This window comes from Caloenas nicobarica, chromosome 18 (assembly GCF_036013445.1).
Source record: "Caloenas nicobarica isolate bCalNic1 chromosome 18, bCalNic1.hap1, whole genome shotgun sequence".
NCBI lineage: Eukaryota > Metazoa > Chordata > Aves > Columbiformes > Columbidae > Caloenas > Caloenas nicobarica.
In genome coordinates this window covers 11,756,752-11,779,249 of record NC_088262.1, presented here as the reverse complement: position 1 = coordinate 11,779,249, position 22,498 = coordinate 11,756,752, and the positions used below count along the sequence as shown (strand labels likewise).

The 22,498-nt window shown below is 40.8% G+C and overlaps 1 protein-coding gene across 1 annotated transcript; it reads right to left on the bottom strand.

Annotated features, from left to right (window-relative positions):
• Positions 1–865: 865 nt before the first annotated feature.
• LOC135995938 (myosin-1B) lies at positions 866–20,633 on the bottom strand. The gene is made up of 38 exons (XM_065647578.1): positions 20,430–20,633; positions 20,204–20,347; positions 19,718–19,874; positions 19,127–19,154; positions 18,915–19,029; positions 18,170–18,262; positions 17,993–18,056; positions 17,812–17,910; positions 17,599–17,702; positions 17,382–17,520; positions 16,000–16,118; positions 15,745–15,894; positions 14,939–15,109; positions 13,943–14,252; positions 13,247–13,320; positions 12,895–12,982; positions 12,691–12,808; positions 11,768–11,891; positions 11,547–11,683; positions 10,564–10,819; positions 8,924–9,166; positions 8,642–8,818; positions 8,414–8,559; positions 8,235–8,325; positions 7,758–8,147; positions 6,989–7,115; positions 5,976–6,094; positions 5,489–5,685; positions 4,889–5,072; positions 4,637–4,802; positions 4,340–4,464; positions 3,833–4,141; positions 3,539–3,742; positions 2,509–2,634; positions 2,243–2,413; positions 2,052–2,156; positions 1,677–1,772; positions 866–1,018 (listed from the first exon to the last, which is right to left on the bottom strand). The coding sequence occupies exons 1-38, from the start codon at positions 20,631–20,633 to the stop codon at positions 866–868; spliced, it is 5,823 nt and encodes a 1,940-aa protein (XP_065503650.1).
• Between the last annotated feature and the right edge of the window lie 1,865 nt (positions 20,634–22,498).

The following is a 22,498-nucleotide window of genomic DNA, read 5'->3' as shown; positions in this document are numbered from 1 at the left end:
ACTGTGAAAGGACAAGTGCTCCAACTATTAGATTATAACAGGGAAAGCGACACTTATTTCCTCTTGTTTTCAAAGAGGTGACCATGGATTCTCTGATCTATGCTGATACCTATTTTTGAGTGAGGCCATCCTACGCAAAGCTATCTGGATTGCCCAAGTGGCTGCCTGACCAGCTTGGAAGATTCAGGGAACTTTTGGGAACAGAATATAGCCAATGAATGATTATATGAGGTAGCTGGTCGTTCTGCGCTTGCAACGTTGGTTTGCACATCACTTTCCTGAACGAAAGTTAAAAGTAGATCTCATTTTAGGTTTAGGTGCCCTCTAAACTAGGCTTGAAAGAAGCTTGAAGGACTGAAGAGGTTTAACCTGAAAAAAGATCTTGCAAATAAGACACGATTTAATAGAACCATCAGTTATTGGGCTGGATTACTGGAAGGTGCAGTACCTTTGAGCTAAAATCTATCGTATTATTAAAGCAGAAGTTATGAAGGATAATCACATTCTGTTGCAAACAAATAATGATTTTTTCTTCCTTAAGGAAGTCTTAGATAAAATTCCACTGTGACAATGAAGCAGGATGTCTGATTAGAACACTTTAACAGTGGCTGAAACAGTTTGAAGCAAGATTTTCAATTGAATTAATTTAAATAAGGAAAAATGTAAACCTTATAAGAATTCAGGGTAATGATTAAAATACAACAGTGGATTTCTCCCTATTTCCAAGGGAAAACATCTACGATTTTTATTATCTAGGCATCAATTATCTAGAGATTGATGAAGGACTAAGCAGCAATTACAAAATCAAAGTGATAGAGTTTCACATTTTGTGCAATTCTCTTTCACTTCCCACCACTGGAGACATTTACTCTTCGCTTTCTGCCTTCTTGCCAATTTCCCGGCTCTTCGCTCGGAGCTTGTTGACCTGCGACTCTGCAATGTCAGCCCGCTCCTCAGCTTCCTCCAGCTCATGCTGGATTTTGCGGAACTTTGTGAGATTGACATTGGACAGTTCCTCCTGGAGACAAGAAAAGAGATAAAATAGGTTTTAAATGTTTAATGATGTTCCTACTGTAATAGCGCACTGGACATGCTGTGGTATTTTGCCTTTATATAATGAAAAAAACCCCCAGAAAACCTGTTAGTGTGTAATTCTGTCTAATAATCCAAAGAAATACCTTGAATACTAAATGTTTAGATGGGTAATAAGATACACCAGGAATCTCTCTCTGGATATGAAGTGCTAAAGCACTTGGGAATTTTTGAATAATTACACAGAATTACAGCTATTTCCATTAAATAATTTTCAATTAATTTACTGTTATAACAGTTATAAATTATGTATTACATTTTCTGAAGGTACTTTTTTTCTTCTAGGCAGAAATGTGAGGTAAGAAAAGTGAAAGGAAGCATAGATCTATTCCCACAATGTTGACCTGAGCCTTTGCTGTTCTTCCCAGTGATGCATAAAGTTCACAGAAAATGTATTCTACATCCCTCTAGACTCCTAAAATGTTCAGCCAGGAACACCTGCTCAGCTGTTCATTTCTGCGTGCACAGCAGGAAAAAGACAAAAAAATTAAGGATTCAAACAGAGCTGTGCAGGGAAAAAACCACCAACACAGAATTCCACCTCCACTTGGACAGGGACTGACTCTGCACAAAGCAATACTTACAGCCTCCTCAGCTTGTCTCTTGTAGGATTTCACTTTCATTTGAAGCTTGTCTACCAGATCCTGGAGCCTGAGAACGTTCTTTCGGTCTTCTTCAGACTAAAGAGAAGAACAAGAAAGAGGAGCACCTCTTTGCCCCTCCTCTTTAAATTCTCTCTATATGAAACAGAAAGTAATATTTCTTATGGACAATTGCTGTCCAGTAAGATGAGGTAATGAGCTGGATCTTCTTAGCATTACCAGAAAGATAATTTATTCTGATGTTCTCAGTCTTCTCCTTTTTAACGTTTTGACTCAGGACAGAAATAAAACCCTAAAGGCTGTATTTTGGCTTCCTGCCAGAAGGGTGTGTGAGCCCAAGGAGACACCCTGCCTTACCTGGTAGGTCAGCTCCTTCACCCTCCTCTCGTACTTGCGCACACCCTTCACGGCTTCAGCGCTGCGCTTCTGCTCAGCATCAACCTCCCCTTCCAGCTCCCGCACCTGCAAGGACAAGCCCATCTCTGGAGCTTCCCTGATGGCTGCTTATGTGACATGTTCACTCGTGTACAAATAGCAGCCCTACGCACTCTGGCCTCCAGCTTCTGGATTTGCTTCTTGCCTCCCTTCAGGGCCAACTGCTCAGCCTCATCCAGACGGAGCTGCAGGTCCTTCACCGTCTGGTCCAGGTTCTTCTTCATCCTCTCCAGGTGGGCGCTGGTGTCCTGCTCCTTCTTCAGCTCTTCTGCCATCATGGCTGCCTGATGAGACCAAAGGGTCAAGTCCATTTGGGGGCTGGACACAGTTTGAAGGAGAATACATCCAGCATCAGCAATGAAAGGAGCCCCCAACTCACATCTGTGATGGCCTTCTTGGCCTTCTCTTCAGCATTGCGGGCTTCCTGGATTGTATCCTCCATTTCACTCTGAATTTGGGTAATGTCTGTTTCCAGCTTCTTCTTGGTGTTAATCAAGCTGGTGTTCTGTTGAAGAGCATCAGAGATTTGGTTTTGTTAGCTCATTCTTTCAAATCAAGAATATTAGGGCATTTTAAATTTTTAAAACATAATTATGTGAAAAATCAATACCACAGATTTTTATGTACATTTTCTTATCACTGGGGAACAATTTGGTGGTTTTTTGTTTGTTTGTTTTCCTCCAACAATTCATTTTCTTAATTTGAAAAACAGTACTTAGAAATATAATCCATGCCACATCTCACCCACCAAGGCCAGCACAGGAAAGTAATAAAAATAAAGTGATAGGCCTTCTCTTCAACACATTCAGTGAAGAGTAATCCATTCTTATCAACTGAGAAGAGAAAAATTTGTAATGTGCCAAAATCTTTTCAGCATTTGAAACCAGACACTTTCTGTAGATTTCAGCATTTGACTGCTGGATTACTGCTATGACATTCAGTTCATATCGAAGTCTGCTTGAGATGGGCTACATCAGAGCCAGGAGTTTATCCTCACTTTCTTGCTAGAGTGGACAAGCACATTTCTGAAGGAACTTGAGGATTTCCTAATGCTACATTTCAACTGAGGAAGGAAAGAATGTTGGTCTAATCTCAGAGTTTCAGTCTCTGACTGCTCAGAGGGCAGATCATTTGGTATGTGTGACAAAAAAAAATGGTCCAAGTTACTAAGTGTCTTTCCTCTGAAGATGTTAGGATGCAAAGACGGTAGAAATACAGGTTTCATCAAATGCAACCTGGGAGCATAGACAGTGTACACACTTTTTCAGCAAAGATCTCTTTTAGTATCCTGATGATTACTGCAGAGAAGAGAACTCTTTGTTTCAAAGCTGAGCCTCCAACGGTGACTGGAATAAAGCATACAAGTGTTCTCCTTACCAAGAGTGGCATTTCTCACCAAGTGACCTAACCTGGGTATGAAGGAGCTGCACACGCTCACTTGCATCCATCAGTTCCTGCTCAGCCACCTTTCTACACCTCTCTGTTTGTTCTAGTGCTGCCCGTAGCTCCTCAATTTCAGCCTGCAACAGGTTTGCTCTGCGCTCCACCATGGCCACCTGCTCCTTCAGGTCCTCCTGTGTCCTGAGAGCATCGTCCAAATGTATCTGGGTATCCTGTAGAGCCATTGAAAGAAATGATAAGCAGATGCAGGACTGTTTGGCACTGAAAATAACAGCTAAGCTATTTCTCTATAGGCAACGGACCTTGAGCACTCCCTGTGTGTTTCTCAGGTTCTTTTGTGCCTCTGCAGCCACGCGGTTGGCATGGCTCAGCTGGATCTCTATTTCATTCAAGTCGCCCTCCATCTTCTTCTTCAGCCTCAGGGCTTCATTCCTGCTCCTGATCTCAGCGTCCAGGGTGCTCTGCATGGACTCCACAATTCTGAGGTGGTTTCTCTTCATCTGGTCAATCTCCTCATCTTTCTCTGCTATCTTCCTGTCAATCTCCGACTTCACCTGGTTGAGCTCAAGCTGGAGGCGCAGGATCTTCCCCTCTTCATGTTCCAGGGAGGCCTGGACAAGAATAAATTAGAATACTTTTAATGTGAGAACTGTAGAACCTGAAGCTCTGTGTAAAACGGACTACTACGTTTAGATGATATATAAACACTTTCATACAAACACGCTTTTCCTCTTGTATCTGGGAATAATGTCCGAGCAATTATAACGAGGTCTAAGATGTGTAAGAGAGCAACAAATAATGCCAGGTACCTCAGCTTCCTCGAGGGAGGCTTGGAGTTCAGATTTTTCCTGCTCAACCTGCTTCTTGACTTTCTCCAGCTCATGAATCGCCTTTCCTCCCTCCGCAATCTGCTCCGTGAGGTCGGAAATCTCCTCTGTGGGAACCAAGACCAATGGCACGGTCAGGCACAGAGCATAACGGGAAGGGCCCTGTCACACCAAGGTGACAGACATCCTTGCCCACCTGCGGGCACAGACCCATGTGGAGCGGTGTGGAGCGCTGGACAGGGAGAAAGCCCTGCCAGGAGCAGAGGGCCAGGCACTTACGCTGCAAGTTCTTGTTCTCCCGCTTCAGCGTTTCCAGGTGGTCCAAGGACTCCTCATACGCATTCTTCATCTTAAAGAGCTCTGTGCTGAGAGAGCGAGACTCCTTCTGGGAGGCTTCCAGCTCGGCCTGTGTCTCCTCGTACTTCTGTTTCCATTCTGCCAGGATCTGAAGAGAAACCAGGTGTGAGTTTGGATGTGGCCATCAGGAGGGGCTGCTCTGCCCAGGAAGCCCATGTCTGGAGCCCAAAAGACCTTGTCAAAGTTCTTCTGCTTCTTATCCAGAGCTGCACAAGCAGCATTTGATCGCTCCACGTCAATCATCAGGTCCTCCACTTCATTCTGCAGCCTCTGCTTTGTCTTTTCCAAGGAGGCACATTTGGAATTCACAGCTTCAACGTGTTCCTCTGCATCTTGCAGGCGCTGTGCCAGCTTCTTCCTGGGAGGAGACAAGCACAGCTCCAGGTGAGGAAGGAAATGGGAACCTGTGGTGTGCAGCCAGTATGTTTTTCACAGGAGCACGCTTAGCCACTTGATAGTGTGTGATCCCCATTTACACAGAGGTGTAGGTCCTCTCCCAGCCAGCCATTGTATTTCTATGTCTGAATGCTGGCCTGCAGCACTTCACTCTTTGCTATTTACTCTGCATTCATAAGCATCTCTCTGCTCTTCTGCATCTGAAGAGCTCTGCTGCTTCTGCTGTTCCCAACGCATACCAGCTCTGGGTTATACTTCCTTTCTTCCTGACAATATCCCCACCCCAAAGCAGAGCATTGGCTTCTTTCTGACAATATCACAGTTGTCTCCTCAGATTTCTGTTCTTAGTCTGCCATCCTTCCCACCTTCCCCACGTACTTGGCCTCCTCCAGCTCCTCCGTGCGCTGAATAGCGTCAGTCTCGTATTTGGTTCTCCACTGGGCCACTTCACTGTTGGCCTTGGACAGCGCCCGCTGCAGCTCCCCCTTGGTTTCCTGCTCCTCCTCATATTGTTCCCGGAGCAAGTCACAGTCGTGGCGAGCAGACTGCAGGGCGTGGGCCAGGGCGTTCTTGGCCTGGGGGAAAAATAGTAGTGTGACATTGAATGCAAATATGCATTGAAATCTCTCATGGTGATGGACACTGGATTACCCTGCTGTGAGCATGATGACAAGCTACTGAATGTGAAAGGAAGATCTGGGAATCTGCAAAAGAATTAATGGATAGACTGCGGAGAAGAGGGAAGATTTTTGGTGGTATGTTTTTTTTCTTTCTCATCTTGTTGGTTTTGTGATATCATATGTATCCAAATCTCCTCCTAGACAGGAGGCATCTGGATAATACAGAATTTGAGAAGACTTCTAACCTTTATCTCTTCTTCGAGGTGCCTCTTGAGTTCCTCAATCTGTTGGGTGAATGCCTGCTTGCCTCTTGACAGCTGAGAAATCAGAGCATCTTTCTCCTCCACCTGACGTGAATATTCACCTGGGAAAGTTCAGATGAATAAAATAACCTTTTATGACTTATTTAAAATTGTTAACCTTGATAATTGAATGCACATTAAAATGTTTTGAGTTGAACAAAATTTTATTTCTTTCATGAAATCCTAATCACTAATACCTGTCCATATCTCTGAGTATGCCAAAGTTTTTATCTTAGAGGCAAGAAATGAGATACATCATGTCCCCTTGTCCAATATCTGACTAGTCTTAGTGCATGTTTGCACTGAGTTCAGTGGACATTTCAAGCCTCGAGGTTACATAAGGAGTAGTATATGGTATATGTGCTCAGGTGTATCACTCTCCTCTCCTGAATGTCTCCTGGGAAGTAGAAGGATGAAGTCTAGCTTATGAGATATAGAAATTCTTCTTTGAAACTCCAGTCACAGAATCACAGAAAAGTCCAAGTTGCAAGGGACCTTGAAAGGTCATCTGGCCCAACATTTAATGGGAAAGGGAGCCTAGATTAGATTATCTAACATCCTGTCCAGTCGTGTCTTAAGAACTCCTGTGGTGGGGACTCTACCACACCCCTGAGGATGTTGTTCCAATGACTGGTTGTTCGAGTCCTTGAATCATGTTATTGGTCTTGCTCCAGGTTGTCTGTATCTCTCTGGTACTGGGGAGCCAAACAGTGGACACAAGACTCCAGGTGTGGCCTCATCTGTGCTGAGTAGCGGGAAGGATCACCCTTTGCTAACCTGCTGGCAACACTTCTCCTAATGCAGCTCAGGATTCTGTTGACCGTCTTCGTCACATGAGCACATTTCCGGCTCATGTTCAACTTAATTTTCAACTAGACCTCTAGGTCTTTTTAACCCACTTTTTTAAAGCCCCAAGTCATATATAGTGTTCTCTTAAAAAATAAAAATGTGTTTACCAGATTCTGTTTGTAGCCGAGATCTCTGAGCACTAATGTCATTTATTATGCGCTGTTGTTCCTCTTCTTTTGTCTTAATCTCACTGAGCTGATCTTCTAGGGAGCGACACATCTTCTCCAGATTTGCCTATTTGCATGAAGAACAAAATTAAAGGTGATCAGTGGTTCAACACATAATTACTGACAATCTGAACTCTTACAAAGGGGAGAAAAAAGAAACCAATGATTTAGAAAAAAAGTCAAAATGTCTCAGTTAACTGATACGTTTCTATGAAATTTGCATCCCTAATTGCAACATTTTTGTAATTTATTACTGTACACTCCATTTTTTCAACAGAAAAAAAGGACAATGGGACAATGTAACACAAGAAATTACTTTAACTTTCTGTTTGGCTCTTAATGATTACATTACTGAATATTTAAGAGAGGACAAGAAAAATAGCAATAAAAAGGAAAGTGTATGGCAGGAGTAATTTGTATTTTAGAAGAAACTAAAACCTGATAAGGTCAGTGTCTTTAATTTCAGTACCGTAATATTCTGAAGCAAGCAATGAGGCCGTAAAGCACCTTAGATTAGGTGCTTCAGGTGAAGTTTCTAAATTCTTACCCAAAGAACACAATATATTATTATACTAATACTGAAATATACAAAGCAAATTAAAGTTGCAAAGTGCAACTATTTATTTTAAAGCATGACTAACTTTAATTTCTATGCTATAATATAAATACTTGACTATGTTTGAATTACTGCAAAGAAACATTTCAGTACCTTGACCTTGGAGACAGACTCCATGTTACTGGCCAAGTCATCAATCTCCATCTTCAGCTCGCTCTTCTCCTTCTCCAGCTTCTGCTTCACTCGCTGCAGGTTGTCGATCTGCTCCCCAAGCTCAGCTGTGCTGTCTGCGTGCTTCTTGCGCAGGGCGGCCGCCGTGGCTTCGTGCTGCAGTGTGGCCTCTTCCAGGTCACGACGCATCTTCTGAAATTCTGCCTCACGCTTCTTGTTCATATCGATCTGAGCTGCCGTAGCCCCTCCTGCTTCTTCCAGGCGCTCGCTGATCTCCTCTAGCTCCCTGGAGAGGTCAGCCCGATGCTTCTCGGCTTTTGCCCGAGAGGTTCGCTCGGCCTCAATTTCCTCCTCCAGTTCCTCAATACGGGCCTGTGGAACATTAGGGAGCCTTCACACCTGGGCCTCCTCCTACCTGACCTGAGACTGGGAGAGAGAGGGGAAGGAACAGAGACTTGCCTGAAGCTCCTTGATCTTCTTCTGTAATTGTATGCCCAGGGCTTGCTCATCCTCGATTTTGCTCTGGATCTGACTGATTTCAAAGTCTTTCCTTTGGGCAAATCAAACCATGTTAGAGATCAGTGAAAACAGACAAGCGCAACCAGCCCAGCACTCAGGTGCCCCACAGCCATGCTTACTTCTTCAGTTTCTCATCCAGCTGCTGCTTATCATTTTCCAAATCCATTATGGATTCCTGGTTCATCTTCAGGTCTCCCTCGAGTTTCCTCTTAGCTCTCTCAAGGTCCATGCGCAGTTTCTTCTCTTGCTCCAGGGACCCTTCCAGCTAAAGAGAAGAGCATCAGTGCTGAGCTGGTAGTGGCTGACTGTGTAACAGCCTTGATCTCCCCCTACACATTTGTGCTTACATCATCCACTTGCTGCTCCAGCTTGGTCTTGGCTTTGGTCAGCGTATTGACTTTGTCCTCTTCTGCCTGCAGGTCATCCAGAGTCTGCTGATGCGCCTCTTGGAGGGCTTTCTTCTCTTTTGTCAGCTTGGCAATGGCCTCATCCAGGGCTGCCATCTCCTCTGTGAGGTTTTTCACCTGTGAGAAGAAGGGAGCAAGTGTCAATAAAGGAAGTAGGTACAGAAGTCCTGTAACAGCAGGGTGCTCTTTTCTGGAACACGAGTGACATGATCTGCCTCCTACCTTGTTTTCAGTGGCATGTTTTTCCTTCTCAACCTTGGCCAGTGTTAACTCAAGGTCATCAATATCTTTCTTCAGCTCTGAACATTCATCCTCCAGTTTCCTCTTCTTGGCTGTCAGCTCAGCATTCATTTCTTCTTCATCTTCTGCTCTCTCTGTTAGCTCCTTGATTTTGGCTTCCAGCTGGATTTTGGTTTTGATGAGCTGGTCACATCTTTCCTCAGCATCAGCCAAACCATCAGCTTCCTACACACAATTTATTTAAGCATTTGAAAAAAATAATTAGTTTTTGTTACTGATTTTGAAAAATGGAATTATTTTCAAAGCAGCTTTACAGTGTACTTTGTGGTTAAAACTTGTTATTATCAGAATATCTGTTTGCTTTGTACTGCCTCCAGCTCAGAAAACAAAGGAATATATTATCACACTATAAATATGGGCTCTGAGCATTTTTTTAAAAACTCTTTTAACTGCTCATGCAATTCTAATATTAATTTGAAGATAGAACCTGAAATCAGATATGGCAGCATCTCCCTGGTATCTTTTCACCATTTTAGTTCTGTTGCAGTTGACTGGACTGGAAACTGGCGTATCATTCTACTGAAGACAGATTAGTCTTCAGTAGATTATATAGACAGATTTTTTAGCATACATTGTTTAAAACTTGAATGCTAAAAAGTTTGGAAGGGAGTCTGATGTTTACCAGGGCGGTGTCAACTACCTGAATTTACACATGTTCTAAGATGCAAGTTACTGAGAATTAATCTTTATTTTCTACATACTGCTCATTCTTCTCCTCTTTGTTGTAGTGAAGAGCTATGATACCATCCAGGCAGAGGACTTTTTATAGCTTAACAAGATAGCTAGGTTGGGGTTTATCTCATGTAGATTAAGACATCTGCCACAATGTCAAGATGCAGCCTATTCAATGAAAAAAGTTTGCATTTTTTGATTAATTGTATAATACTCTAAAATGATGAGTTTCTCCTTGCTGAAGATGAAGGAAAACTTGAGGCTACGTAAGCTCAGATGCAGACTTTTAGGCTGTAGACATGAAAACGAGGTCAGATAAATCCTAGTCATTGCTGGTAGAGGCCGTTTTAAGGGAACTATTGATGCTACCTTTTAACTTCCAGGGAAAAAGGGGAGGACTCCACTTTCATCACTGTTTTTCCTGAGGAGACAGGGACCATAAATGTTAGAGGAATGCCTGACACTCTCAGCCTCTCCTATTCCACCTGAATTCACTTGTGATTCTCCAACTAAAAGGTGTTAATAGGACGTCCAGACTACCATCGTTGATCAGATGACAACATATCAAAATTATATAGTATATAAAGTTTTGTATGATAATTGCTGCTGTAAGTTGCCAGGCATGATTTAAAACGTCATACTGTAAACTGTAGTATTTACTAGCAAGAAATTGATTACGTCTCTCTTCATGTAAAAGCATAAGGTACCAGCTGTAATAATTCATTGCAAACTTATTAATATTGGTAGCTTTCGGGTTAGCTTTTCTATGTGGTTTTCCTTCCTATTTTATAAAATATATATATATGTTTTGGAATAATGTGTCTGTTACTGAGATATTTGGGATCATTTTACACAGGACATTACAAGTCAAAAACAGTAGCAGTACTTACCGCCTGCACTTGGAGCTGCAGGTCATTTTTCTCCTGCAGCAGTTTCACCATTTTCTCCTCCAGCTCCTTTCTCTTTGCCTCAGACTTTGCAAGCTCTTCCTTGGTTTTCTCAAACTCCTCTTTCATGTTGGCCATCTCCTTCTCAGATTCTGCGCTCTTCAGCAAGGGCTTGATCTTGAAGAACAACTTCATCCAGGGCCAGTGCTTGACATTCATAAATGCACGAATGTTGTACTGGATGCAAAAGATGGACTCCCTGAGAGGTAATAAAAATACATTATATTACATATGTCTATATAAGTCTATAATACATATTTAATTCTATATATTAATAAGCATAACATGAAGTTCTACATATAATATTTTACACTTATAGTTGTGTATGTCTTTGTTTATAAAATATTTATTATGTATTATTAAGTATATACTTATGAATGATTCTTAATATATTTAAACTACAAATAGTATGTATTTCTCTGAAGAAAACTCCCTAGTATGATGATTGTCGACCTGTATGGACACTTTTGAAATCCAGATGTTTGGCTCGCTTTCATGGCCAATGAAAAGGAACACCTCCAGAACTTGACTTGGTCACTTTCATGAAAATTATCCAAGGGAAGAGGATACTTGTCTTGTGGTAGAAGAGTGTGTTTCTCACCTTTTATTATAATGGTGACCTGAAAAAATTAGCTTATACTAGATATCTAGTTTCTGGACATATATATAATGTAGCCATTTGCTGGATTTAGCAAAAATTAGTATGAAGGGTGATATAAGTTAAAAACAACATGTTTTTCCTAAATTGGGATTTTATACTGCTTCATCTGCTGCCATGGTATGCTCTCAAATACATCCATATTGGTAAGCTGAATTAATGAGAAATAGATGAGATTTGGCTAGAATCATCTTGTTTTCAGTTTTGTTTATGTCGTTGGTATCTGATAAGGATTGGCTCAGCAGGCCAAATAAATATAAGTACCTACCTCCTCTCCATCATTTTCTTGAACTCCACTCTCATCAGGAAGCCCCTGCACAAGGCCTGTGTGCGGGTGATGAGCTGTGCCAGCTTCTCATCCCTCATCTCCTCCAGGAGTCCCAGCAGCCCAGCTTTGAAGAACACCTTGAGAAAGGGCATGTTGCAGCACATCACTGTCAGGCAGAGCAAAGCACAGGCACACAGGGGTGAGACAATGGGGGTCTGTACCTTGGTGTGGCCAAATTTGTACTGGGTGTGGTCCACATCGATGGACCCAAGAAGCTTCTCAGAAGCCTTCTTGCTATCGATGAACTGTCCTTCTGGGATGGCGCTGGCATTCAGCACCTTGTACCTATGGGAGGAAGTAGAATATGAAGAAGGTCACGTTCCTGAAAGCTCAATCAAACCTGTACCAACTGATGCCATTGTTAAGATTCTCTGAAGAGGAATCAAGAGTGAAAAAGAGGTCTGAACTCTATTCCATTGTTTAAAAATCACATTTTCATGGATAAATATGTTTTTAGGAAAAACCTTGCACTTTCCTTAGCCCAGAAATTCTTGAGACAGAATGGGTACTGACTTCCATAGTTAAGTGTTGATATATTTCACATCTTGTTATCTAATACCTGAACTCCAAATGAGAACTTTATATGCAAACAACAAAATATGTGGAGAGAAGCAATTCTTCATCCAGAATGGTGGCAGGACATACTATCTGAGTATTTTCAAGCTGATATGGAACAAAAAGCATGTTATTTTTATTTTATTTGGATTTCCAACAAGTTAGTCTAGAATATCTTTTGGTTTCTTTACTCACATTTCTGTGCTGATGGCTACAAGTCATCTTACTTTGCTACCCAGAATTTAACTAAGTCTAAGCTAGTCAGCTTCATTTCTGTCTGGTTATTTAAAAAATGCTTTATCCCATACCAGAATATGAATCAAGGACAGGAACAAATAACTGCATTTTGAAAATGCCTGTGCTTCTAGTTAGCTATAGAAAGAAACTGGATGACTCTTGGACTTTTGTATGCCTAAAGGTAGGTACAATGAACCCTTTTCACAACTCCCATAGTAGTTAAAACAATTAGGAAATGCAAATTATTTAGCATTGGTGAATATGGTGGAGGGTGGATGACATGGAATCTGACCTCTGTTTAAAGTCAGCATAGAGGATTCTGCTGGGGAATCCTTTCCTGCAAATTCTTATCCCTTCCAGCACACCATTACACCGCAGCTGATGCAGCACCAGCTCATGTTCCATGGCACCTAACAAATGACATAATGAATTGGTACTTCATTGCACTGCACAGAGAAGAACAGATTTATCACATCTTTGAACTTTAACAACTTACCAGGTGTTTTTGTTTCATTAGGAATAAGGCATCGCACAAAATGGGGATGTGTGCTTCGCAGATTGCTCATCAGCTTGTTTAAATTTTCCTTAGGAGCAAGAGCAAAGACTTGGGTTTAAAAATGTCACACAATCTCAATACCAGATGGAGTAAAACCATGATCAGTACTTTTGGGCACTTCTGAAAGAATACTTCCAAGGATTCAGAGAGAATCCTTCTTTATTAAGAAACATGTGCCTTTATCCGTTCTGAACATTTTGTGTATTATCTCAATCTAAATCTTTTCTAAGCTGTATTTTCTATATTTTTTTTTGACAATGAAGTAAAATCTATAATGATTATACTACAGTACCCGGAAAAGAGCCGAGACAGTCTGGAAAGAAGAACCCTTCTTCTTGGCACCCTTCTTGCCACCGCCACCACTCTCTAAACAATATTTTTTTAAAAAACAAAAAAATAAAAACAAAAGCATGCAGTTAGAATCTGAAGAACTTTGTGTGTTCATCTTAAAAAACAGAAAAAGTAATAACATGATGAAAATTTGCAAATGCATACAGTGTTGAAAGTTACAATAGAAGATTTTTTCAGATGACAGCAGAATGAAATCTAATGACTTGAAGCTGAAGTTAAGAAAATGTAAACGTAACATTTTGCATAGTAAGGTATTTAAGGAATTAAATAAATTTCTAGTGAATATAACAAATGCAGTCTTTATGTATCTTTACATCTAAGGGTATGCGTAAATATTGCAGCATGTTGAAACGTTTGGTTGTACTCCCTGGTGTATTTGGGAACGTCCTGTATTGCAGAAATCTGGTTTGTCAGCTAACCTCTGTCAATGTTGTAGTTCAGCTGTCTGGTCTTAAAACCTACAGATCTATTGAGGTCTCTAAGGAAAGGTAATGTCCTTTACTAGTCAGAGTGACTGAGTTCCAAAAAGTAGATGAGGTTTTTGGTTTTCAGTTTTTGAGATGTGAGTATTATTGCAAAATATTGCAAGATTTTTTTTTTCCTGTAAATTACAGTACAATTGATTCAAAAAAATTACCTGCTTCCGCCCCACCAACAGAGGCAAAGAGTAAGGCCAGTGTCTTCAAGGATGATTTCTGGTACAGCCCCACAACAGTTTCATTCAGGGGGTCCTTGTTCTTCTCCAGCCAGCCAGTGATGTTGTAGTCCACCGTACCCGCGTAGTGCACCAGGGAGAAGTGAGCCTCAGCCTTGCCTTTGGCAGGTTTGGGCTTCTGGAAGTTGTTGGACTTGCCCAGATGTTGGTCATAGAGCTTGTTCTTGAAAGAGGTGTCAGTTGCCTTGGGGAACATGCACTCCTCTTCCAGGATGGAGAAGATGCCCATGGGCTGGGAAAAATAGCAACACATGAAGAAAGAAAGCAGGGAAGCAAGAAGCAGAGAGAAGGCATATAAGAAAGAGGAACGGAAGACAAGCATTATACAAAAAATCCTCCTCAGAATGTGTAATCTTAGGTTTTTTTGAGAAAGGACATTTTGTTATTGGATATGACATCAGCTATACAAAAACAAGCTCACCCATAAGTTTCATGGTTGTGTTGTAATAAAGATCTAGCATGTAGTAATGAACTGTGTGCATGTTAGTTGAAGATGGAAAGTACAATGAATGAAATTAGTAGCATTCAGATGTAAGGAAGAGTTTATACTTCCTAAACCTTTTTGGTTTGGAAACAAGACAGTAATTTCTTTAAACATACTAAAATAGAAGTTGCTCAGTGTATTTACTCAGTCTGCATGCATTCAAAAAATGCATGCATTTGAATATGAACTCCAGAACAGTGACTAGGGCTGCAATTTTTGCCCCATGTAAACCATATGTACTACAAGACAGAATCCCGCAGGCAGTGAAATAACAGACAAATGAAAATGTATATGAAATGCTTGGAGCTCAGAAAAAATCATGTCATGTGCTGCTTTAAGTGTGAGTGCCACACATTAGAGTGGTCTAATTAGCATAGAAGATTCCTTTTACATTTTACATCTGGAAAACTATTAAGTGTGTAGGGTCCAAGAACCTTCTCAATGAGCTCAATGCAGGCAGCCAGGTCCATCCCAAAGTCAATGAACTCCCATTCAATTCCTTCTTTCTTATACTCCTCCTGCTCCAGCACGAACATGTGGTGGTTGAAAAACTGTTGCAGTTTCTCGTTGGTGAAGTTGATGCACAGCTGCTCCAGGCTGTTGAACTGCAGAATGCAAAGAGATTTAGTTACTTGAGAAGTTCAGTTCCAGGAACAGTTTCCATATGTTTAATTTTTGACCCATTAACGTCTCCATAATCGGGGCCTGAATTTCTAGCCGTGGGACTGGACGGGTGACTGGCACATCCCATCCTCTAATATATCTACCCTTTCAGGCTCTGTCACTGTCTCTACATATTATTAGCTCTGAAAAGAGCTACAGAGCTTAGTCCAAGTCCAGCTTTTCATCTGCTTGAATTCATCTACACTGCCAGTCTGTTCTTAAGCATTCAGAGGGAATCTGACCTCAGCATTAACAAAATCTTCCTTCAAGATAGCATATTTTAACTTCCTCAAAATGTCTGCTATTACCTATCAGTTCAACATTTTCCTATCAATTTTCAATGCAATTTTCAGCTCTACATGTGACAACAATCATCTGTAAATACCTGCAACTCTTTTGGGATGATAAATACTATGAGAACAAGAAGAGTGCCATTCCTACAGGAATGTTAGGATTATCCAATAATTAGAAACAATCCATAATAAAAAGCACCACTACCACCACCACCACATAACAACAGATAAACCAACATAATAGTGCCCGTTCCAGGAAACTGGTATGAAGATCCTCCTCTTACATCAAAGATCTCAAAGCCAGCAATGTCCAGGACACCAATGAAGTACTGTCTGGGCTGCTTGGTATCCAGCTGTTGGTTGATGCGAACAACCATCCACAGAAACATCTTCTCAAAGACAGATTTTGCCAGGGCACCCACTGAATTGTATACCTAAAAAAAAAAAAAAAGTAAAAGTTACCATCCAGGGCAAAAGAGAAAGCTCAAAGTTTTAAATTCATGTCATTTTTTTTTCCCCCGTCATCTCTTGTTTCTCACCTGCTGCACAGTTTGACCCTTGGTCACATATTCATTCCCAACCTTGACTCGGGGGTAGCAGAGGGCCTTGAGCAGGTCTGCTGAGTTCAGACCCATCAGGTAGGCAGCCTTGTCAGCAACTAAGGAAACAGACATACAGTGTGGTCAAGTAGTAGCTCTCCAGTAGATGTATCTTGTAGTAATTCAGAATAGTTTCTGCAGAACTCACATGTAATTTGTCACATAGTTTAAAATACTATATTTTTTCTTGATTTACTGTTTTTTCCCATTTAATTTAGATGATTTTTAAATGTAAAGATTCTTCCAAATGCCTTTACAAAGAACATGTCGACTTTGAAATAAGTGACTAGACAGAGGGAAGGGCAAAGGGCCATGAAAATGGCAGGTCAAACAACCCACAGATTCTGAATTGGAAAAAAAAGAAACTGGCTGGTACTGAAATACACTGTACTGAAGATAGTACAGTGTATAGAAAATAGTCAGTGAAACTACTGTCATTAGAGAGAGAGAGATGGATTAGTGGAGTGCTATGCCAAAATTACGAAAAGGAAATTTCACCCAACTTTCATAGTGGCATCACATTGTCCCTATGGACAAATATCACACACATAGGTCTTTTCCAGCTCTCTTTTTCTCTCAGTCTAGACTATTAAATACAAGCACTAGAGTACTGGGTATACTCTCTCGTCACTTTCCATTTCTTCTCACAGCGATGATGATACAAAACACCAGTGCTATTTACAAAACCCTTTAATGTGAGAAGGCCACACTTCATTATAGAATATATATACAGATGCTGATTTTGAGCTGCTTCTATTGCCTGTGATATTTACAACTAAGTATTTAATGTACATTCATCACCAAAAAGAGTAAGGGTTGGTTCACAAACAAAAATGGAACTTAGGTTTTATTTCACTTTTGTATGGTTATTTTTAAATATTTAAATAGTAATCTAATCCTGTTATACTCTTCTATAAATCTTTCCTTTGGATATATTCATGAAATGATTACAGCTATTATTTGTAGTCGGTTCTACTATTATTATTTATCATTATCAGATTAATCGCTATTGTATTCCTTGCAGTCATTTTCATTTGTCTTGACGTTCCTGAAAAACTCCAGACCAAACACACACAAAACTCAAGAAAAAAACTTCAACATTAATAGTACATGTTTATGATATATGCAAATAACTCTAGTCTCAGGGAAATACTTCCATGAACTTTTACAGGAATGCACCTTTGAACCGTATTGGGTAAAGCAAACATGATAGACATATCTTAGATGTCTATTTTTCAAGCAAAAGTCCTGGAGACTTGCCAAGACTCTACAGGAAATGTAGAACATATAAACCACAGCTGCAGTATTAACTGATGTTGTACCTTCTGTGCCGTCCGGCTCTGCCTGCTCCTCACGCTGCTTCTGCTTGAACTTCAGGTTGCCGTAGTGCATGACAGCCCCTGTCAGCTTGTAAATGGCTGTTTTCTCATCAGGAGTGAAGCCCAGGATGTCAATGGCACTCTAACAAAAGAACCACTAGAGTAAGTACCATGCCTGTTAAAGGCCAGACTCGACCCGGGAAAAGCGTGTGTTACTTACGTCCGTGGCCATCAGCTCTTCCTGGTCGTTAATGCTGGGTACCGTGATCTCACCTTGACTCACATAATGATAGTCATATGGGTTGGTGGTGATCAGTAACATCTCTGAAAAGAAGGACCCAACACATACAGATCAAATGAATGTAATTGGCATGTAAAGGAATTCAATGTTAGTCCACGGCCTTTGTCTGGAGAAATTACTGATTTTTCCTACCAATGAGCTCTGGCTTCTTGTTGGACATGATCTGATAGAAGATGTGGTAGCTTCTTTCTGCCTTGAGCTGGAAAGTGACTCTGGACTTCTCCAGCAGATCTGGCAAGGGCAGAAGTACAGAGTTAGCACAGGAACTGAGGAAGGCTGGAAGGAAAGGGACCAGGCCAGGAGGATCACTTACATGTTTCAATGTCAGCTGAAGCCAGTTTCCCTGTGGCACCAAAATGGATTCTGATGAATTTACCCTGAAGGAAGCAGGAAAGTCAATTGAGAACTATTTTACCAGTCCTGACTGCAAGAATATGTCAGTCTGTGAGCTGACCCAAAAAAAGTAATTTTGTCCCGGGCAACAACTTACAAAACGTGAAGAGTTGTCATTCCTCACGGTCTTGGCATTACCAAAAGCCTCCAGCAGTGGGTTGGCACTGATGATTTGATCCTCAAGCGTTCCCTAAAATAGAAATCTTATTGTCATATGTGCCCAGGTTCCCAAAAAGGCCAACAGCATCCTGGCTGTGATCGTTCCCCTGTACTGGGTACTGGTGAGGCCGCACCTTGAATCCTGGGTTCGGTTTTGGGCCCCTCACTACAAGAGGTGCTGGTGGAGTTCAGAGGAGGATGACGAGGCTGGTCAGAGGGCTGGAGCACAAGTCTGATGGGGAGAGGCTGAGGGACCTGAGGGGTTCAGCCTAGAGAACAGGAGGCTGAGGGGAGACCTTCTCGCTCTCTGCAACTGCCTGAAAGGAAGTTGGAGCCAGGAGGGTGTTGGTCTCTTCTCCCAAGTAGCAAGTGACAGAATGAGAGGAAATGGCCTCAAGTTGCACCAGGGAAGGTTCAGATTGGATATTAGGAAAATTTGATTCACAGAAAGAGTTGCTGGGCATTGGAACAGGCTGCCTAGGAACGTGGTGGAGTTACCATTCCTGGAGGGTTTTAAAAGATGCGTAGGTGAGGTTCTTAGGGACATGGTTTAGTGCTAGACTTAGGTTATGGTTGGATTTGATGATCTTAAGGGTCTCTTCCAACCAAGATGATTCTATGCTTCTATGATATAGCTCATAAATAAATTGTGTAGTTGCAGGTTCCTACCCCCAGGACCTCACCTGCATTTTGCCTGACTGCTGCTCCTCCTTCTTCTTCTCCCCACTGGCTGCAATTGTTGCAAAGTACTGGATGACACGCTTTGTGTTCACAGTCTTCCCTGCACCGGATTCTCCGCTGTCAAAGCAAAGAGAGAAGCAGAGAGCGTGTGGTCAGGCAGGAGATCCCCTGGCACTGGGCAGCCCCGCAGTGACCCAGCAGGGAGTGTACGTACGTGATCAGGATCGACTGGTTCTCGCGATCTGTGAATGAGACAGAATGAAAGATGGTGTTAGCAGCTGACCTGGGTAATGCTGAGCTGGATGAGAAGTAAAGCTGTAACGGAAGTTGGGGCTTCTCTCAAGTCCAAGTAGTCCAAGACTGCCCAATTCCTTTCAGGCCTCAACAGTAGAAAGTATAAGACAAAATAGACGCAGAGAGCTGTCAGAGGCATGTGGTCCTCACATGAGCTGCCCTTCACACAGTTTTTGTCATGAAATTTAATGAAAATTACTATCTATACTCAAGATAGAGGATTATATGGAATAATAATTCTTTCTGTCCCACCACTGGAAAAAAGTAGCAAAGTCAAGTAGTATTTTTACAGTGAGAGAGTGTAGAATTTCATACAATAGAGTGCAAATAATACACAGTGCTGGTCCACGCATGCTACTGGGTCAGTTTCACTTGAAAGGAGTACCCGCATAACTCAATCAATTTCTTGGTCATGCGGCTCCCCGGTGTTTTTAACTGGCTTGTCACATGCTCCAGTGAGATCACAGGGGCTTTTTGGTTTAGACTGCTGTGAAGCAGGTCAAGCACTCACCAGTCAGCATGAACTGATAGGCATTGTCAGAGATGGAGAAGATGTGTGGAGGGGCCTCCTGGCGCTTCTTGCCTCGGTAGGCCAACACCACCTCCGGGTTGTACACCGGCAGCCACTTGTAGGGGTTGACGGTGACACAGAAGAGACCTGAGTAAGTCTAAGAAAGGGAGACAGGATGCTGATATTGGAGAGCTGAGGAGAGTTATAGGTGAGGCAGAGGTGAATCATGTTCCGGGGAGACCAGGGTAGTGAAAGGAAATGGAGGAATGATCCATCAGGAAATGGATGAGATAGGGCATACAACAAGGAAATGCAAAAGTGGGAAGGAATGAGAGTAAGAGGATTTAGACAGCAAGAGGAAAACACTTGCAGGAAAGAAAGAAGAAATAGAAAAATGAGTAAAGAAGAAGACAAGAATTCAAGAAGCTCTTCAGAGAGATTGAAAGGTATCTTCACTAGGAATTGTCTCCTTCTGCTGGTACTTACGTAGATCATCCAGGCTGCATAACGCTCTTTGAGGTTGTACAGCACAGCGGGTTCGTGGAGGTGGGTCATCATGGCCATGTCCTCGATTTTATCATACTTGGGAGGGTTCATGGAGAAGATTTGATCATCCTTCACGGTAAGAGTCTGCCAAAGAAAAGAAAGATACATATTTGACATCTAAAAGTCCATAGGAGGATTAAATTGTATTCTCAAGCCTTTTACTCACTTCTCCACCTTCAGTCTTGACGGTGACCTTTCCTGATTCCCTACTCTGGATTGTGCTTTTCACATAGGATTCCTTTGCATGTACCACAAAGACAGATGACTTGGCATCGAAAGGCTTGTTCTGGGCCTCGATTCTCTCCTTTTCTGACTTTCGGAGGTAAGGAGCAGCCTCCCCAAAGATGGCCATCTCAGAGTCTGATGACATGGCTGCTGTGTACTAGGGATAATGCAGCAAGTATCTGTGGGGGTAGAAAATACATTATAAATAGAGCATAATGGAAGAAACACTCTTATAACACAGTGGATTAGATGGTGCTCTGCTGTATGTGTCAACTGATTGAATTGACTCTTTCGTTATTATGTTAATTAAGAGCTCTGTTCCATAATTTTATTTCCTTTTCTTCTATTTTAGGTAGTCAGATCTCTAGGCCTGTTGGACGATTGCATTTACAGAGGAATGCTTTTTGTGGGGTTTTTCTTTTTCATTTGTTGAATTAACAGGATAAACAGATCCTTTCAAAGGTTCTAAACACTGCACTCACTAGATACTCCCAATTTTGGAATTGTGAAAGCCCTCTCATGTAATTTTTGTTTAGAACCTTTCAGACTATGAGATTTGTTTACAATAAGATACTGGAAGAAGCACAGTACACTGGATATGCAGAGAGATAATATTATTAACACTTCTCATTAGATACATTCCATTAGGATGAAATAGCCCAAGTTGTCAAACATTTCGATTATTACACAGATCTATCTGCTAACAAACAAAGCTGATGTTCTCTGCTTTGATCTGTTTCATAACAGAAATCAAGTAATCTTGCATTCATTCACTAGTATTAAAAAAAATATATCATTAACTCTGTTTATTATTGCCAAACTGTTTTCTTCACTGAAAAATTTCATGCAGTTGTGAAACTGGAATTTAGGTATATTGTTCCAAAATGAATAATATTTCAAATTTGGATTTTGAGCAGCTTTTCTGAAAAAAATTAAGCAGCTAATTTCTCTTTCAATACATTTACCTATGGCAGACCTCTAGGTGAAAATCAAATAATTGGTTAACTTTTCCTTGAGAAATAGTTTCACTCGGATTTCAGGAAAGATATTTTGAACTTAGAATATCCTTTAAACTCTTTTCCGAACCCTTTACCATTTAGCAGCCTCGTCATTGCAGTATTGCCAGCTTAACATAAATAATATTTTAATAACAATCACAGAATGTTTGTACATTATAAAACTCATTTCACCCAGTATTCCACTACTTAACCATGAAAAAAATTGCTTTGTCTTCTTAGCCAGCAAAGACAGATTTGCACAACTTAGTGTTATCAATTCAAATACATGGGTACGATCTCCTGACGGATCATTTTGTTTCTAACTACATGATTTTCGACTTCATTAAAATGTTATTAATCAAATGAGAACATTTCACAAAATAATTATATAAGGCTGTAAAATGGACCCAGTCTTTCACCAACAGTTTTATCATTGCCTATAATATCTCACATTTTTTACAAGATTCCTAACAGGAATACTACTATATATATATTAGTACATACTATGTTAGCATATATTATGTAAGTATATATTATAGTATATTAGTGTATGTTATATATATTGCATATATATATTGTATATAGTATTTTGTATAGATATTGTATGCTATTATAACAATGTATCTTTATGGTATTATTACAGTGCATATTATACATAGCATGTTAGTATACATTATGTGAGCATATTTTTATATATATAAATAAATATATAAAAATACACATTATATTATATTATATTATATGTATTTTTAATATATCTATATGTCAGTAGATTCCCTTTTTAAAGTATTGGGTGACTATATTCTTTTGACTGTTTTATATGATTTTTCTTCTGAAATCAGTGCTGTGCTAACTCTCCTCCACTTATTCAAAGCATGCTAGTTATATTATTTACACATGATAGCTTGTTGACAGTTTAGAATTTTGAGGGATATATTGCAGTGAAAATATTTGACAAAATTAATAGAAATTAAAGTAAAAAGTAAATATGAACAGTTAATTTTTCTGTGTG